Raw genomic sequence first — 20,578 nt, forward strand, 5'->3', positions numbered from 1 at the left:
CTGGTAACTGATGGGTGGAATCACAGTTCTACCATTGGTATTAAAGATAAAGAAAAGCGAAATAAAGAAAACAACAGATTAGACGTGGGCCACCTATGACCTGGTAGGGGTGTGGAAAGAGGGATTATGGGCTTCTGCCGCTTTGCTTGGGAGGACTCAAACTGGCACCTGGAAACTTTTAGGAAGACATGATTTTCTATGCTAATTATGAAAACATTTGTCATTGGAATTAGTACTGTGACAAGTGGCAGGAAGGCAACACTGGCTAAGAATTTGCAGAAATACCTTCTAAACTGCAGCATCATATCTCAGGATGATTTCTTTAAGCCACAGTCTGAGAGACAGACAAATACAGATGGATTTCTGCAGGATGACGTGCTTGAAGCACTTAACATGGAAAAAATGATATCCACCATTTCCTGATGGACAAAAAGCCCAAGACACTCACTGTTATCAACAGACTCTGGAAATGCTGAGAAATTCCCATATTAATGATCAAAGGCTTCCTTCTCTTTAACTATAAGCCCCTTGACACACTATGGAACAGAAGCTACTTTCTTACCATTCCATACGAAGAATATAAAAGGAGGAGGAGTATAAAGGTCTACAAGCCTCCAGACCCCCCAGGGTACTTTGATGGTCACATGTGGCCCAAGTATCTAAAGCACAGAGAAGAAATGAAGACATCAGGTGGGAAACTGTTTACCTAGACAGAACAAAATCTGAAAAGGACCTCTTCTCACAAGTGTATGAAGATCTAATACAAGAACTAGCAAAGCAAAAGTGTTTGCAAGTAACAACATAAAAATGGAGTGCCCTGAATCCTTGCTGGGATGAATTAGGAAACTCAAAGGAATATATTTAAGGACCTTAACCAAGATACAGTATGTAGTTTGGTATGATGGCAGCTGCTGGTTTGTTTGTTTGTGTTATCACACATGGTTTCCCCAATATGTGAAACAGTAAATAGTTATCCATGCCAGTAGACAGGAATTTACCTTGAGGTATTCTCACTCCAAGGAGTGCAAAGATATAGCACAGCTCACAATGACTCAGTTCCTCTAGACTAATGATCATCCAACTTTTCTGAATAGGACACAGAGGACAAAATAAGGCTTACATCACAATCCAGTATATATGTAATCTACTGTGTTTGTATGAATGTGTCTGTGTGTATGTACGTATATATGCGTGTGATGTGTGTGTATATAAACACACATATTAAGTATCACAAAGTATTCACCTTAGATATAATGCCAGGTGATATTTTTCTATTTGTAATTTTTTAAAAATATTCATTACCATCTAATAGAGATGCCTACCTCCTGCAAATAAAGGCTTTACTAGGAGTAGCAGTGACACTGAAAAAATCAATAATTTACCAGGAAAAAACAAAAACAATAGATTAAAGAAATGCAACATTGTGTTACCTACTAAGTATCTGTGCCAAAAATGTTTAACCTGAATTGAATCAAACTGTACATCTAACATCCAGTTAACAGGAAATACAGAGAACACTAGAACAAGCTGAACAAGCTGGTGCCAAAGGAAGCAATCAGACAAAAACCAGAAGGCAGGTCATTCTGTACTGCAAGTCTCTTCAACAAATCAGTGTCATGGGTAAATAAATAAGTAAAGACAGCGGGCTAAGTTTTAGCAAAAAAAAAAAGAAAAAAGACTTCAGACAAAAAAAAGGTATAGTCTATCTAAAAGAAGGAAAAGAAAAACTTAAGAGATATAACTAACTGTAATGAATGGTTCCTAATTGGATCCTGGTTTGAACAAACCAGCTACAAAAGACATTTCTGGGGATAATGAGCAATTTGAACATGGACAGGTATTACATTATTAAGAATTACTGTTTTTTTAATGTGTGAAAACAGTATTATAGTAATGGGGGAAATGTCCTTATATTTTTAGAGATGCAAGTGATGTTGGTAACTTAGCTTTAAACTCTTCAGTTATTATTACTCTACCTTAATGTACAAAACTAGCAAACTAATTATGGAGTACAGACGGCACAAGTACTCTTCAAAGAAGTATATCGTGTCCTCCATAAAGCCCTGCCTGATTATTTCTGTTCTGTTCCACTCAGGTTAGCTTCTCCTCCTCTGTGCTTTCAAAGTAATCATATGTATCCATATATATTCAAGGAAACAGAGTTACTAAGGCGCTCATTTAGACAGGAAGCCGACTAGCCGGATGACTGCTTTTCACCTTGGAATAAGAACCTGGCCTTGCTGACACAGAGACTGATTTCAGCAGTAGGAAAGCCCTATGTTTGTAAACATTCTTTTTCATATAAGCACATAAATTGCAAAGCAGGTTCTTCTGGAATACCAATGCAACCCTCTAATATAAAAAGTATGGTGGAAGGAAAAAAGGAACAGTGAAGGATCAAGAACTTGGCTTCTCAGGTCTGGCACATTCTCACACTTCAGAGGCACTTTGAACCTCCTTGAGGAATTAGGGAGGACAAGGAAACTTCACTTCTGGAGTATGCTATGCTGGCTCTTATTCTGTATAAATGTCTCAAAGCAGGTTAATTTCTGCCATTAAAGAAAATGTATATTCTTTAACTCAATCTGGTGGCACTTTTCTATCAAAAACTATCTCACTGTGATACCAAACAATATCATAGACATAGCATCTATCAAATTATTTTGAAATCTACTTACCTATCTCCTTGAAAGAAACCAAGCAATACAAGGGGGGACTTCATTTACAAAGTACCCTCTACCAGAGTGCCTGGCACATCCTGAGTACTTAATAAATGTTTTCAAAGCTGAACTGAAAAAATGGGAATAGAGAGAAAATCATAATTCTCCCCCACCGTCCCAAAAAGTAGTTCAGAGAGAATACTAGAATGGAACAACTGATGTGAGCTTTTTTTTTTTTAAGATTTTATTTATTTATTTGACAGAGAGACACAGGGAGAGAGGGAACACAAGCAGGGGGAGTGGGAGAGGGAGAAGCAGGCTTTCCCGCCGATCAGGGAGCCCGATGCGGGGCTCGATCCCAGAACCCTGGGACCATGGACCGAAGCCGAAGGCAGATGCTCAATGACTGAGCCACCCAGGCGCCCCCTGATGTGAGCTTAAGGACAGGGACTGCACCCCAAATTAATCTTTACATCCTCTGTCTAGAGACGATGGAGAGAGAGAAAGAAATGGAGACACAGGTATACGAGTGCAGAGAGAGAAAAGGAGATAGGGCAGAAGAATGAATATAGAGACTACTCAGTATATGAATCTTCCAAATGCCTTTCAGAGTAAACTAATCTGTAAGTACAGTTGTTTCTAATTGATTGGGAAAGGACAAGGAAGTACGCCTTTTATCTATTACTGTCAAATAGGTAAATATTTGCTGAGGTGAAAACTCTGAATCCACAGAAGAATTCTAAATATATAACCGTTTCTGTAAGAGCCCTTGCTGACATCATTATCCCATTTATTAAGTGAAACACGGAAACACAATGCTCTGCTATTATACATGAAACTCTTTATAAACAAGATATATGATATGTTTACTTATCTCAAAGCAGTCTCTAATATTACTTTAACCTATCTGCAAAGGGCTGGTTCCAGAACTATGTTCAAACTCTACAATTACGTAAATAAAGTTATTACAAGTAGCAGAGGAAATAAGATTTTCCAACAAAGAGAAAAGACAAAATAAATCTATAAAGGAAGACTTTTTTTTTTTTTTTAAGTAGACTCCACACTCAATGTGGGGTTTGAACTCGCAACCCTGAGATCAAGAGTCACATACTCTACTGACTGAGCCAGCCAGGTGCCCCAGGAAGACATCTTTTTAAAAAAGTAAACAAAAGGAATATATACCTGGCATTAAAAAACTCAAACCTCACAAAGAGGTAAAAACAAACGGTACATCTCTCTACCTCCAATCCCCAATCTTATTTCCCAAATGTAACCACTTAATATTTTATCAGGTATCCTTCAAGAAAAATATGTGTCTACTTTTTTTTTTTAAGATTTTATTTGTTTATTTGACAGAGGGAGACACAGTGAGAGAGGGAACATGAGTGGGAGAGGAGAAGCAGCTTCCCATTGAGCAGGGAGCCCGATGCGGGGCTCGATCCCAGGACCCTGGGACGGTGACCTGAGCTGAAGGCAGACACTTAACGACTGAGCCACCCAGGCGCCCCTACTTTTAATGTCTACATCATACAACAACAAAAAAACTTTTCTTGATACCTTACATTATATACTTAATATATCTTGGGAATCATTCCATATCAGCACATAAAATTAATAACACTCTAACAATATTTATCAAGCATTTATAACTTATATGCCAGATACTGTATAATGTGTTAGACTTGTTATACCCCATTTAATCCTCAGAAAAACTCTGTGAAGCAGGCATTATAGTAGGATATTTAAGTATCAAGAGGTTAAGGTCACAAAACTAATAAGGAATAGAACCAAGATCTGAACATAGAGCCCCCACTCTTAAACATTGCTCTCCGGCTTTCTATCTGCTACAGAGTTTAGGATATGGGTGAACCAGAACATATTTAACCAGCAAACTCTATTGGTAGACATTTAGGCTATTTTCTAGATTTGTAAGGATTATCACTGGAATGCAAGCTCCATGAGAGAATTTTGTCTAAATCTAGAATTATGCGTGAAAAGAAAAAGAAAAAATTTATTTTTTCTTTTGGGCCTTTTGTATTCCAAATTTTCTACAGCACCATATATTACGTTACAGTCTGAAAAACACATATTTTTATTTTTTTTAAAGATTTTATTTATTTGAGAGAGAGAGAATGAGAGAGAGAGAGCATGAGAGGGGGTAGGGGGTCAGAGGGAGAAGCAGACTCCCTGCTGAGCAGGGAGCCCGATGTGGGACTCGATCCTGGGGACTCCGGGATCATGACCTGAGCCGAAGGCAGTCGCTTAACCAACTGAGCCACCCAGGCGCCCAAAAACACATATTTTTAGATAAACTTCAAAAATAAAGTAACTTTCACAAGCTAATGAAAGGTAGAGAGGCAGGGTTTGAATTTAGATCCATAAAACTCCTAAGGCCTCTTTCCTTGGAAGCAAGTTTTCCAAAGGTAAATGATTCTAGCTACAGTTCATATTAATGAGTTCTCTGTTCTTGAAAACCTAGCCTATGAGGTCAGCTAAGATACTCAGTGAAAGTGTCTAGTGTATACACTTAACATATTAATAGGAACACTGTAATTACAACCACCACCACTGTTATGATCTGTTTCCTATCTTTCAGGGATGGCTAAATAAAACTCTCTTCTGAGTCCCTGTCACTTGTCAGTTAGCCTGTGTTAAATTCTTTAAGAATTTAGGTTCACAGTGGGCCAGAAGCCACTAAAGGCCTAAGAAACAAAAAACAAAGAAAGGTTGATTTGTGAAACCAAAGCACAGAGACAGTCCTTCTAGTATAATACACTTAACATTTAAGACATAATTCCTTTTGGGGAGGATAAAGAAAAAAAGATGTTGATGACTCATGTATCCCATCTGACACAATTTTGGAATAACATTTAAGTCAAAGATTTAGAAAAGCACTGTATGAAAGAGATGTGGATGTCTCCAACACTCTATCTATAGCATTCTACACATATCTTAATTTCCTCAACAGAAACGTGGTGATAACATTGTTCCCAACTTCATGGAACATATTAACTTGTAACTACAGAAAAAAAAAATTTTTTAAAGATTTTATTTATTTATTTGACAGAGAGAGAGAGAGCGAGAGCAGGAACACAAGCAGGGGGAGTGGGAGAGGGAGAAGCAGGCTCCCCGCAGAGCAGGGAGCCCAATACGGGACTCGATCCCAGGACCCTGGGATCATGACCTGAGCCAAAGGCAGACGCTTAACGACTGAGCCACCCAGGCGCCCAGCAAAAAAAATTTTTAATTTAGCATTTGGAAAAATTAACACTGATCTGAAATTGGCAACTAAAATGAAAACTGAGAGGGTGAGAAAACCTTTTACTGTAAAAAGTCAATCTTCCCAAAAGGAGATAAATTTATCTTCAATTCCAACCTACTTCACAAAAATAAAGCCAGAATCTCCCACAAAAGTACAAATTATATCCTGTATACAATTAGTTGCTAAGTCCTGTTCATTCTAACTCTTAAATACTTCTCAAATCTTTGTCTTCTCCTTTCCTTTCCTACAGCACCTGCCTACAAATAGCATCATACTTAATGGTGAAAGTCTGAATGCTTTTCTTGTTAGACTGGGGAGAAAGCAAGGATGTCTGCTCTCACTATTCAACACTGTACTAGACGTTCTAGCCAGTGCAGCAGGAGAAGGAAGGAAAGAAATGGAAACAAATTAAGGGTGTTCAGATGAAAAAGGAAGAAATAAAACTCTTTACTCAGAGACAACATGCTCCTGTATGCAGAAAATCCTAACAAAAAAACTACCAGAACTAATAAACAAGTTCAGCAAAGCAGAGGATATAAGTTCAATGTTCAAAAATCAACTGTATCTCTATACACTAGCAACGAAAAACCAAAAATAATTTTTCACTTTCATCATAACATCAGAAACAATACTTAGAAACAGATTTAACAAAAGAAGTACAAGACTTACAAACTGAAAACTTCAAAACTTTGCTAAGAGAAATCAAATAATATCTCAATAAATTAAGAGACAGGGGCGCCTGGGTGGCTCAGTTGGTTAAGCGACTGCCTCCGGCTCAGGTCATGATCCGAGAGTCCTGGGATTGAGTCCCACATCGGGCTCCCAGCTCAGCATGGAGCCTGCTTTTCTCCCTCTTACCCTCTCCCTCTTCATGCTGTTCTCGCTCTCTCTCTTTCTTTCAAATAAATAAATAAAATAAAATAAAATAAATAAATAAGTAAATAAGTAAATAAATAAATAAATGAAGAGACAGTCTGTGTTTGTGGATCTGAAGACTCAATATGATTCGGTTGGCAATTCTTCCCAAAACTAATGTACAGATTCAACGTAATCCATATCAAAATCCCCAAAGGGGGAAATTTGCAGAAATTGGCAAACCTTATATTGATGTTGATCCTAAAATGCTTAAGTAAAATACAAAAAATCCAGAATGAACAAAACAATTTCGAAAAGGAAGTAAAAAGTTGGAGGGCTCACACTTCCGGACTTCAAAATTTACTATAAAGTAACACTAAGCAGAAGAGTATGGTATTGGTGTTAAGAAAAGACACACAGATCGGGGCACCTGGGGTGGCTCAGTCGTTAAGCGTCTGTCTTCAGCTCAGGTCATGATCCCAGGGTCCTGGGATCGAACACCGCATCAGGCTCCCTGCTCTGTGGGAAGCTTGCTTCTCCCTCTCCCACTCCCCCTGCTTGTGTTCCCTCTCTCGCTGTGTCTCTGTCAAATAAATAAATAAAATCCTAAAAAAAAAACACACACAGATCAATGAAACAGAATTGAGTATCAAGAAATAAACACATAGGGGTGCCTGAGTGGCTCAGTCGTTAAGCGTCTGCTTTCGGCTCAGGGCATTATCTCAGGGTCCTTGATAGAGCCCCATGTCAGGCTCTCTGCTCTGCGGGAGACCTGCTTCTCCCTCTCCCACTCCCCCTGCTTATGTCTGTCTCCTCTCTTCGCTGTATCTCTCTCTGTCGAATAAATAAATAAAATCTTAAAAAAAAATTCAAAATAGTCAACATAGTATTAAAAAAAAAAGAAATAAACACATAGAACCATGAGAGACTATGGACTCTGAGAGACAAACTGAGGGTTCTAGAGGGGAGGGGGGTGGGGGATAGGTTAGCCTGGTGATGGGTATTAAAGAGGGCACGTACTGCATGGAGCACTGGGTGTTATACGCAAACAATGAATCATGGAACACTACATCAAAAACTAATGATGTAATGTATGGTGATTAACATAACATAATAAAAAAAAAGAAACACATTTATGGTCACCTGATTTTTTAAGGTACCAAGACAATGCAATGAGATAAGAATAGTCTTTGCAACAAAGATTGTTGCAATAGAACATTCACATGCAAAAGATAGATTTAAAGATTTTTTTTTATTTTTAAGTAACCTCTACACCCAATGTGGGGCTCGAACTCACAACCCCAAGGTCAAAGAGTTGCACGCTCCACTGACTGAGCCAGCCGCGAGTCCCACAAAAGATGAATTTAGATCCTCATCTCACACTATGCACAAAAATCTATGCAAATGGATCATTAAACTAAAGTAAGAGCTAAACTATAAAAACTTGTAGAAGAAAACAGAGAAGGAAATCTTGACCATGAATTAAGCAGTCTTAGAGAATAAAACCACAATCACGATCCACATAAGAAAAAAAAAATTGATGTATTGGACTTCATCAAAATTTAAAATCTCTGTGCTTCAAACTTCACCATTAAGAAAATGACGAAACAGGGGTGCCTGGGTGGCTCAGTCATTAAGCGTCGGCCTTCGGCTCGGGTCATGATCCAGGGTCCTGGGATCGAGCCCCATCAGGCTCCCTGCTCGGCAGGAAGCCTGCTTCTCCCTCCTCCCACTATCCCCTGCTTGTGTTCCCTCTCTCGCTGTGTCTCTATCAAATAAAATAAATAAAATATTAAAAAAAAAAGAAAATGAAGGAAACGAAGCAGGTAGAAAAATATCTGTAATTCATATATCTAATAAAAGACTTATGTTCTGGACATATAAAAAACTCTACAATTCAAAAACAAGATAAATAACCCAATTTAACTATTTTTTTTTAATTTTATTTATTTGACAGACAAAGAGAGACACAGTGAGAGAGAGAACACAAGCAGGGAGAGTGGGAGAGGGAGAAGCAGGCTTCCCGCTGAGCTGGGAGCCCAACGTGGGGCTCGATCCCAGGACCCTGGTATCATGACCTGAGCCGAAGGCAGACGCTTAATGACTGAGCCACTCAGGCACCCCGATAAATAACCCAATTTAAAAATGAGCAAAAGATAGGAATAGATATTTCACCAAAGAAGATATGTGAATGGCCAATAAGCACAAGAAATACCATCACAAATCAGGGAAATGCAAATCAAAACCAAAATGAAATGCCATTTCACACTCATTAGAATGCCTACAGTCAAAAAGAAAACAATTAACAAGTGTTAGCAGGATGTGGAAAAATCTGAACTCTCATATATTGCTGATGAAAATGTAAAATGGTGTAGATGCTGTGGAAGTTTGCCAATTCCTTAAGAAATTCAAATACAGGGGCGCCTAGGTGGCTCCGTTGGTTAAGTGTCTGCCTTTGGCTCAGGTCACGATCCCAGGGTCCCTGGGAGAGAGTTCCACATCGGGCTCCTGCTCAGCGGGGAGCCTGATTCTCCCTCTGCCTCTGCCTCTCTCTCTTTCTCTCTCTCATGAATAAATAAAATCTTAAAAAAAAGAGAGAGAGAGAGAGAGAGAGAGCCTGGGCCTGGCTGTATGAAGATGAGAGAAAGAAATTGCTTTGCAGTCAGAGAAAGAATGTGAAGACAGGAAAAGAGGAGAGCCAAAGTGGATTCTCGAAGAAAGTCTTGCACCCTTAGGCTCCTTACCACAGTCCCTTACCTTCAGCAAAGTTTATTAAAATCATTAAATGGCTGATATGAGTGCAGTTTTCTGGTCGCAGAGGATAAATGAGAAACACCTCATGATGCAGAACTACAGCAGAAAGGAGCCTGGGAAAGCCAAATCGCGAAAACTAAGCAGACCTTCCCGTGAGGGCTGAGTTGGCATTAAGATCAGAGCTAAACTTAAAGATAAGGTACAGGGATCCAGAGCTGCTTCACATTACACTGCTTTTCTTTATATTTTTGGATTCATCAGTTACATATAAATTTTAACATGTAGTACAACTGACTATATTGCTATATATTTAAATAATCATAGTGAAGCTGAACAAGTTACAATGACCAAACTTAAAGAATACCAGTTATTTTGGTGTGACCAGCATTTACCTTCCCCCTCTTTCTTTTGGTTAGAAACCTCTTCTTTTTGGCAAAGAACTCATTACTGAGATTGGGTGGGGCTGACACCATCACCTCTCTCCTCAAGCCCAAGGAGAATGACATGTGATCCAGGAATGGCCAGCATCCCCTATCCCCTAAACACAGTAATTGGTTCAAGCAGGGGCATGTGACACAAGCCAAACCAATGATGGAGCTCCTGAATCTTTTCTGCCAGAACTAAATGGTAGGATTTGAGCCTGGGTCTGTCAACTCTCATTGTAACCATTTAGTGGAAAATCTTTCAAAGACACGAAGAGAAGAGGCTGCTGAAACCCTCGGTATCCTGAGACCTGATGTACTCAGTTATAAGCAAATTAATCTGACTGGTGTTTCTGTCAAATGCAACCAAAAAGTCTCCTCTGTAAAAAGCCACTGAAAGTGTAGTGATACATCCAGACTGCTTGCCAAAGGGCTCTATGATGCAACCCAAAAGTGAAGGGAAGTTCATTCTCTGAGGAGATGGAGTTGACTAATGGAAAACAGGATGCAAGACAAAAGCAGGTAGATCAATTTCTTCTTCTTCCAGACTCCTATCTACTGATGTGAGAAACTGTCCCTCTGTCCAAAGATATCCTGTGTGACCAAGCCAGCATATCTGCCAAACACAGTCTCTCTCCAAGCCCTTTGTGAAGCAATGGCCAATAAGATAAGGTATCACCTTACATTGTTTCCCCGTCTCTGCCTCACCTCCCTTTTCTCTTGATGCCCCGGGATTATGCCTCCCAGTAAATCCTCAACTCTTAATCCTGTCTCACTCTGTTTTCTTGGCAACTCAGATTAAAAGGGTATCTACAAAAAAACCTACAGCAACCATTAGGCTTGCTATGAAGTGAAACATAGAAAGCTTTCCCTCTGAGGTCATAAGCAAAATGAGGATGCTCAGAATTAGTACAATGTTAAACAGAAATGGTAATAATCCACATAGTAATATAAGATAACCGTCCACAGGACAAGACAAAAAATGTAAATCAGCTATAAGGTTTGGAAAGGAACAAAAATTCGTAAGTTCCAGATGACACAGAAAATACAAAATTCATGGATACATTTTTTAAATAACTTTCAAGTTTCACTTTATTTTTATTTATTTATTTAAAGATTTTATTTATTTATCTGTCAGAGAGAGCGCACAAGCAGGGGGAGCAGCAGGCAGAGGGAAAAGCAGGGATCCCCACTGAGCAAGGAGCCCCATGCGGGACTCAATCCCACGAGCCTGGATCATGACCTGAGCCAAAGGCAGATGCTTAACCGACTGAGCCACCCAGGCGTCCACCCACAGATACATTTTTAGAACTGACATGGTTTAGCAAGGTATATAGCAGGATACAAAATGGTTATTTACCTAGAAATAAATCTAACAAAGGATATGCATGAACCTTACAGAGAAAATTATAAAATTTTGTTGTATGATGTAAAGAAGACCTAAGTAAATGAAGAGATACACCATGGCCAAGGCTTGAAAACTCAGTACTATAAAGACATCATTTCTCTGCAAAAACTGATATACAGATTCAATGTAATCCAATCAAATACGAATAGGACTTGGGGATTTTTTGTTTTTTAATAGATTCTAAAATATACAAGGAAATTCAAAGGGCTAAGAGAAGTCAAGACACTCTTAAATGGTGGGGGGAGTTATTCTACCAAATTCCAAGACTTATTATAATTAAAATTGTTTATAATTGGTGAAAATATGTATAACCAAACCAATGGAACAAAAGAGAGAACCCAGACAAAGACCCACAAATAAGGACACACAATCTATTATAGAGGTGGCAGGGCAGGTCAATGGGGGAAAGGATAATCTATTTGGAAAAAAATTAAAATTTCACACCATACACGTATCAAGTCAAGTGGAATATAAACCTAAATATAAAGGGGGTAACTAGAAGGTTTATAATAATACAGATGAATATCTTAACAACCACAGGGTAGGAAATATTCCTTAAACAGGACCTCAAAAGTACTAACCTTTAGAAAAAGAGAGAGAGAAAGAGAGAAACTGATAAAAGTGTATTCAAACTGAGAACTTAGGGGCACCTGGATTCAGTTGGTTTAGCATCTGCTTTTGGCTCAGGTCATGATCCCAGGGTCCTGGGATAGAGCCTCACGCATCGGGCTCCCTGTGCAGCCTGCTTCTTCTTCTTCTCCCTCTGCCATTCCCCCTGCTGGTGCTCTCTGGCTCTATCTCCCTATCAAATAAATAAATAAAATCTTAAAAAAACAAAACAACAACAACAAACTGAAAACTTAGTTGGGGTGCCTGGGTGGCTTAGTCAGTTGAGCATTCAACTCTGATTTCGGCTCAGGTTAACGATCTTAGGGTCATGAGATGGAGGCCTGAGTCGGGCTCCGTGCTCAGCACGGATCCTGTGCGAGATTCTCTCTCCCTCTCCCTCTGCCCCTCCCTGTGCTCTCTCACTCCCTCTAAAAATAAATAAATCTTAAGAAAAAAACAGCTGAGAACTTAGTTTTCAAAAGACTCCATAAAAGAGTTTTTAAAAAAACCACAGGGTGAGAAAAGATATTTGCAACACATAATATCATTCAATGGATTAATACACTGAATATATATAAAGTACACAAATCAATAAGAAAAAGAATAATACAAAGGAAAAAAGGGGGGAGAATGCAAAAGATTTAAATAGGCAATTTACAAAAGAGTATATTCAAATAGTCAATACACATACAAAACAGAGCTCAATCTCAATAGTAATCAAGTAAATAGAAATCAGAACTTTTACAGTAAGACAGCATCATGCATACATCCATCAGATTGGCAAAAATGACAAAGTTGACAATACCAAGTGGTGCCAACTAGGTACAGGAAGACTACTGTGGGAGTGTAATATTTCTTCAGCTATCTTAGAAAACAGTTTGGTATTACCTAATAAACTCCATGATAAATAAAACTGCTATGAGGAGCAATAAAGAATAACTAAGGACCAGCAATCCCATACCTGAGTATACCCTAGAGAAATCCATGCACATGCATACCAGAATATATGTATAGGAATGTTCATAGGAACATTTTTCTAACAGCCAAAACTGGAAATAATCCAAATGCCCATCTACTGTAGAATGGAAAATCATGGTATATTTATACAATGAAATAATATAAAGAAAAAAGAATGAACTCCAACTACTTGGAACATATGAATGAATCTCACAGACACAATTTTGAACAAAAGAAGCAAGACAAAAAAAATACAACATACAATATGATTATATTCAAATGAATTCAAAAACAGAAAAAATGCTTTTACTTAGAAATGCACTCATAGGTGGAAAGAATAAAGAAAAGCAAGGATGGGGCGCCTGGGTGGCTCAGTCGGTTAAGCGTCTGCCTTCGGCTCAGGTCACGATCCCAAGGTCCTGGGATGGAGCCCCACATCAGGCTCCCTGCTCAGCAAGAAGCCTGCTTCTCCCTCTCCCACTCCCCCCTGCTTGTGTTCCCTTTCTCGCTCTCTGTCAAATAAATAAATAAAATCTTAAAAAAGAAAAGCAAGGAAATGGGGGGCGCCTGGGTGGCTCAGTCAGTTAAGCATCTGCTTGTCCCTCTCCCTCTGCCTTGCTCCTCCCCCAGTTTGTGCTCTCTCTGTCTCTCTCTCAAATAAATAAATAAATCTTAAAAAGAAAAGCAAGGAAATGGTTTTTCCAAAGTAAGTATAGTGGATTGGAGTGGTCTGCAGAAAAGGGTAAGATTTAGAAAAGAGAAAGGATATATCAAAAAGAAAGAAAAAAAACCAAAACGGAACAGTTACAGAGTTGGAAATGAGCAGAGCATTTGTGAGGGTACCAGGAAAATGTTAGACTGAGTGGTCCAAAATGTAAGCTGGAGAATAAGTCAACAAGAAAAGGACCAGACTATAGATGACTTTAAAATGCAAGCAAGAGTTTGGGGTTTAACACTGTAGGAAGCTACTATAATATTCTTGAACAAAAGAATGCCATGATAAAAGCTGTATTTTAGGGAGACTTCATTTGCAACACGTTTCAATTACAGGAGGTAAGAGACTAGATCAGCTCTGGCCCCGCTGAGGTCATCTAGAAGTGAGATAATAAAAGATGCTCCAATGTGGCAGGATGGCATTCATTCAAACAATCTTACATGTCCAGTTGCCACAAGATTCTGTGCCCGACACAAGATAAAAAGACACAGACCAGTCGTCAAAGAGCTCTGAAAAGTAGTATAAAGTAGAGGGAAAATGGGGGGCATGGGGGATGAGGGCAAGAAAAATTAAAAAGACAAAACCCAGAAAACAGTAGCTCATGAAATCCGTGATGAAGAAAAAAGTCAAAGGCTCCTAATCCTCAGGCATTCCATAATCAAGTACACATAAAGTACCACGGGAAGCACAGCCATATGGCCCAGAGACTGATGAGAACAAGCAGAAAGTGGTTGTAACTGCACCACATACATGTGAGAAATGTGATTAGAAAAAAGGAATGACTGGTTGGCAGCTAGAAATGCCAGAAGATCAATGGTTCTTTGTTTTATGATGAGAAAGGGCATAGTAAGTCTTATGGTTTAAAGGAAAGATCCATAAAAAGAAACAGACTGAAGATGCTAGAAAGGAAAGGAAAAATTACGAGATCAAGGTTCTGGGGGGAGGTGGAAAGGTAATAGGGTCCAAAGGACAAAAAAAAATAGGTAAACTTTAGGGAAGGGATACCTTACAGGCTCAGGAGAAAGATGGTTAAATGACCTATAGGAACAGTAGCATGCTGAGGTTGTAATGGAATCATGTTAGGTGATCCAGAACTTTTCAGTAAAAGATGGGGTAGGGAAACAAAGATGTTAATAAGAGAAATGATTTAGAGTAAACCTCATTTCAAATGAAAAGACATTCATTAATAAAAGATCAACTCTGTAACTCTGCACTGTTCTGCTCTCTCTCTCAGGGGCAAGAAACAGGTTAGACAGTCAGCATTAAGAGTTAGTGAAATGAGTACAACAAAAGGCCAAAGTGATGAAAAAGGCAGCACAGAAGTAGTTGATACTATGTGGAAAGAATTTATTTGGCAATGAATTGAAGAAAGTAGACTGAAAGATTGGGCCTGTACAGCCAGAGTTATGAACAGATTCAAAACTTAAAAAAAAAAAAAGAGGTTATAAATAAGCCTATGTCCAGGAAATCCTACTCATGTTAAGATTTTCCTCAAAAATAAAAATCTGATGAAAGCCTTTCATTCAATTCTGCTTCTTAGGCAACAAAATGATACCAAATTAATAAAGGAAAGATTAAGTAGGTAAGGGTAACTTTGGGGATGCCTAACAGCAGCACTGTTAGAAGAAAGAAATACAACCAAATAAAAAGTTTAAGATCTGAAATCAGAGAACTAGGGTTTGAGTCCCAATTTAGGCAAATAATTTCATGGTATGTAGGCCTCAGTTCCTCATCTGGATTATGGGAATAATAATCATTGTAAATAATATAGGAATAATAAAAGCAGCAACTAACATTTGTTGAATGCTTATTATGTTTCAGGCACGGTTTAAGTGTTTTACATGTATTAACTTATTTAATCTTCATGATGACCCATAGACACTTTTATCCCCATTTTACTGAAGAGAAAACCAAGACAGGGAAATTAGATCAACTGCCCAGAATTATATAGCTATTACGTGGTATAGCAGAATTCCAGTCCGTGCAATGTGACCTGGTGTCTATATCCTTTACAATGTTCTTCCGCCTCTCTAGGTAATAAAGATGAGAATGTAGTAAAAAGTGCTTTAAGTGTATCCAAATGTTCATCATTCTGCTGAATATCAAATAACAGGACAAAATAATCTAAACAAAATCATTAATCTACAATCAACACTCCACAAATTGTACCTATTATAGCCTAGGGTGTGATTAAAAAGGGGGTAATCGGGCACCTGGGTGGCTCAGTTGGTTAAGCGACTGCCTTCGGCTCAGGTCATGATCCTGGAGTCCCGGGATCGAATCCCACATCGGGCTCCCTGCTCAGCGGGGTGTCTGCTTCTCCCTCTGACCCTCCCTCCTCTCATGTTCTCTCTCTCTCTCTCTCTCATTCTCTCTCTCAAATAAATAAATAAAATCTTTAAAAAGGGGGTAATCAACAATGTATACACCTTGTCCTCCAAAAGTAGGGGCAACAAACAATAGGCAATAACTGTTATGAATAAAACATACATGCTGCTTTTCCACGATGAGCTGAGGTAAGTAGTACAATCAGTGATAAAAAATAAAGAGCTTTGGGGTGCCTGGGTGGCACAGTGGTTAAGCTTTGGACTCTGTGTTTTGGCTCAGATCCCTGATCTCAGGGTCATGAGATGGCGGCCGGCACAGGACTCCAGCTCAGCGCAGTGTCTGCTTAAGAGTCCCTCTCCCAACCCCTCCCCCCACAAAAATAAATAAATAAATCTTTTTTAAAATTTAAAAAATAAGAGTTTGAGAAATCCCAAAATCATGCCCTCAAAAATAACAGCACTAAATGCAAAGGGTTAGGAAATGACTGAGCCAGAAAAGAAATCAGTAGAATTCTTTTTAAAAGTAAAGGTTTCAGGGACACCTGGGTGGCTCAGTTGTTAAGCGTCTGCCTTTGGCTCAGGTCATGATCCCAGGGTCCTGGGATCGAGCCCCGCATCAGCTCCTTGTTCGGCGGGAAGCCTGCTTCTCCCTCTCCCACTCCCCCCGCTTGTGTTCCCTCTCTCGCTGTCTCTCTCTGTCAAATAAATAAATAAAATCTTTAAAAAAAAAATAAAGGTTTCAGAACAATCATAAAGCTTTAAAAGAAGAAAAATAAGGTTTCAAACGGCAACAGGCTATTCACAGAGCAACAAATTTCATATACACATATCATAAAAAGACCACTTCCAAGAAAAGGTCCTACACCACATTATAAATATTGTAATGATGCTGGACACTTATGTAGAAAGCACTGTTCTAAGCACTTTACAGGAACCAACTAATTCTTATAACAACCCCATTAAGGTAGGTCCTGCTATGATCCCCAGTTTATAGACAGGGAAATGAGGCAGAAGTGTGGTGAAGTAACTTGCCCAAGTTTATTCAATGAGTGCCAGTGCTAGGATGTCAACCCCAAGCAGTTTATCTCGAGAGTATGTGCTATACTTCCTCTAGTAGGAAACCAAGAAGCAGAACAAGAATTTATTCAGAAGTATTATTCGGCCAGAGCGCCTGGGTGGCTCCGTTGGTTGAGCGTCTGCCTTCGGCTCAGGTCACGATCTCAGGGTGCTGGTTTCGAGTCCGACGTGGGGCTCCCTGCCCAGTGGGGAGTCTGCTTCTTCTCCTCTCCCTCTGGCCCTCCCCCCCTCCACCCCCACTCCCCTCCCCTGCTTGTGCGCGCTCTCTCTCTCTCTCCCCCCCCAAATAAATAAATAAAATATTTAAAAAAAAAGAAGTGTTATTTGGCCATACTTGGTAACAAGAATGAAAGTACCTTTCAATCACAGTAATTCGTCATCTATAACAGTTCCGTCCAAATCAATCGCGCATTCTTCCTGTACTACCTCATCTTCTCCTCTGGTTTCAATTACAATCTCCTTGCTGATGATTCCCAAATCTATTGACCTCCAGCCCAATCTCTCTTCTGCATCTTAAACCTCACCAACAACCTAACAAATATTTCTCTTTCAATGCTCAACGAGCATCTCAAACTCAACATGTCCAAAACTGAATCATCTCTTTCCCACCTCAATTCCCACCCTCAAATCCCTTCTTCCTCCTGTACGCCCTCACCTCAAGGACTGCCTCCATCATCCACCTGATTGCCCAAGTCAGAAACCTGGAAGTCATCCCAGACTCCTCAGTCTTCCTCACCTTCCATACCCAATCAATCACCAGTCACCTCCTCTAAGTATTTCTCCAATCAATGAATGTCTCATTTCCATTGCTTTACTTAATCTGACAACTTTACAAGGCTTATTATTTTGAATTTTGTGTTATTTTGTGAAACTTTCTTTTTTTTCTTGTATTTTGTTCTGTCTAATCCTAGCACAAACTCCATGAATGAAGAACAGGTATCATATATATTTCATATCTAACTCCCTAATGTGCAATTTCCTGATCAACACATGTTCTCAGCGAAACTTGGTTCTATTAAAGAGAAATTAATACTAAGCATGTATGTCAAGTAATACATTTTTTCAATGGCATTGCCTTCAGAAACAAGATCCAGTTATTTTGCAAAAAAAGTAAAAAAAAAAGGTAGTAATTTCCTATTAACTCTACCACAACTCCCTAGGATATACCAATTATTAATTGTTCAATGATAGCTACTAAAGGCCATGCACTATGCTAAACACTTCACACAAATTATGCCACTTAATGTTCACAATGTTATCAACAGGGTACTGGTACTATACCCATTTTCCAGATGCCAAAACTGTAACTTAAGAGAGCTTACACAATTTGATCAAGGTGCCAAGTTAGAAAAATAACAGGCATCGTCGTCTGACATCAGAGCACATGTTCTTAGGCACTTGCTGTTTGCCTCTTTTTTTTTAAGATTTTATTTTTAAATAATCTCTACACCCAACACTGAGCGAACCCACAACCCCGAAATCAAGAGTCCCATGCTCCACCGACCAAGCCAGCCAGGCACCCCTTGCTATTTTGCCTCTTAAGGATAAAATTAAATGTTTTAAAGCTCAAAGAACAATTAAGCACAAAGTTTAAATCAAAAAGATGTTAATTTTAAATGAAAAACGTGACAAAACAGTAACGCTTTGGAAGTTCAGGCGGTTAAGAAAGAACGAACCTGTTTGGTCGGTCCAAAAATCTTTAAGAAAGATCAGCAAACGACAAAGATCCAGAACCACATAAAATTGTCAAAAAAGTAATGCATTCGAATGCTTCTTTTCTTAGGACATTATAACAAAACCAACACAGTCTAGTGTCTTACACATTAGTATATTTCCCAATGAAATTCTATAAATGTTAGAATCCCCCGCCGTAATTCAATTTTTGGTTCTGGCAACCTACCCACCACCGGCAGGTAAAAGGTTCGGAAATCTCAACCGTGATTGCTTGCTTACTTCCAGACTCCTAAAATATGAGTCAAAGGGCCAGTGTAAAAAGAACACTGCCTATCATCCATCTTCGTCTGGTGCCATTAGAAACACAGGCGCACGTTTAAATTCACATGCTACTAAGATCAAGCTCCAGCCTACAATTTCGTCCAAGATTCGGCAGCTGCACACCCAAGGTGCAGACCACAAGCTCTCAACTTTTCATTTTGAGTATAGGTTTTAGATTCTGGGTGCGAGAGCCCACTTTGAATTGGCCCCTGGGTGCAAAGCGGATTCCTGTCAGATTTCTCGGGAAGGGTGGGAGGCGTGAAGAAGGGACGGCCTCCCACCGTCCAGGAGCCCGCCGCGCGCCGAACCTTTTGTTGGGGAGGAGAAGAGGGCGGACCCCCGCACCCTCCTGGGGGCAAACGGGGGTGGGCGGGGAGAGCGAGGGAGCGAGACGCCGCGGCGGCCCCCGGCCACCCCGGGGGTGGGGACACAAAGAATTTGGGGAGAGCCGATCGGCCGGCCGACGAGCTCCCCCACCCGCCCTGCAATAAGCCGCCGCGAAAACTCCAGGCCCGGGCCGCCGAGAAGCGGGCGGAGGCGGGCGCGCTGGTGTGCAGGGCTCCCTGCGCCCCCCACCCCCACCCGGGGCGAGGATCGGCCGCCGGCGCGGGCTGAGGGCCGGGGTTGGAGGGCGGCGCGAGGCCTCGGCGGCACCCGCCACAGCCGCAAGCCCCCTCCGCCCAGCCGCGGACCAGGCCGCCAGATCCCCGCGCCCGCGTCGCCACACCCACCCGCCGCCTCTTAGGCCGGGATCGGGAGGGCTACCGGCTCTTTCTCCCGCTGCGGCGGTGCGCCCCGCGCCCGAGATTTACCTGCTGATCTTCTGGGCAAAGGCGCGGCGCTCGGCCATGGCTGCTAAGGCGGCGGCGGCGGCGGTCTGGGCGCGGACGGGCGGGCGCGTGCCTCCTCGCTCGCGCTCCCTCCCTCGCGGCCTCCGCCAGTCCCAGCTCCGGACCGGGGAGGCTGGGGCTGGCGGCCGGAGCCGGGAACGAGCCCTGCCGTAATGCTCCTGAGAGGCGCGCAGCGAGAAACCGCTCCTCCCCCAGCGCGTCAATCCCGCGGGAGCCCGGGCTTCGGAACGCAGCTGCGGCCGGTTGGAGCCCAGGGGAAGAATGGGGCGTGGAGGGAGCGACACGCCAGTCCTGGCCGCCTCGCTGTCGCGGGGCCCGCACGACTGAAAGGACACAGAGAGCAGCCAGAGAGGGGCCAGCGACTTGGCGAGGCAGGAAAATAAGATTACAGAACGCGGGGGGGGGGGGGGGGGGGGCTTGGCTTTCCCGAAAAGGAAGGGGAGGAAATGGAAGATGGGTTTTGCCGAGGGGGGCTGTGCTCTGCCGCCCTGGATGGCTGGGTTCTTGTTCCTGCAGCGCCCATCTCCGAGCAGTTGAAAGCACTTTCTGTTCTGCTCCGACCTTATGAATGGGGTCTGACCAGAGAAAAAATGGTTTTTCTTGTAGAAAAAGAGCTAAAAAAGACCTTTCTCCTACACAGGTAACAATAATAGTTGACTTGTGGTGTTTAGCCAGGCACAGATGAA

General features: G+C 41.1%; 1 protein-coding gene and 1 pseudogene across 11 annotated transcripts in view; one reads left to right on the forward strand and one right to left on the reverse strand.

The window, feature by feature from the left end:
- Positions 1–20,232, reverse strand: part of DOCK7 (dedicator of cytokinesis 7) — a 220,646-nt gene extending 200,414 nt beyond the window's left edge. For all 11 annotated transcript variants that reach the window (XM_035727291.1, XM_027620950.2, XM_027620940.2 and 8 more), the window contains exon 1: positions 19,854–20,232. In XM_035727291.1, coding sequence (XP_035583184.1) covers positions 19,854–19,891 — 38 coding nt within the window. In that variant the 5' untranslated portion in view covers positions 19,892–20,232. The remainder of the gene's footprint in view (positions 1–19,853) is intronic.
- LOC113937182 lies at positions 208–805 on the forward strand (annotated as a pseudogene).
- Positions 20,233–20,578: the final 346 nt, after the last annotated feature.

This window comes from Zalophus californianus, chromosome 4, assembly GCF_009762305.2.
Source record: "Zalophus californianus isolate mZalCal1 chromosome 4, mZalCal1.pri.v2, whole genome shotgun sequence".
NCBI lineage: Eukaryota > Metazoa > Chordata > Mammalia > Carnivora > Otariidae > Zalophus > Zalophus californianus.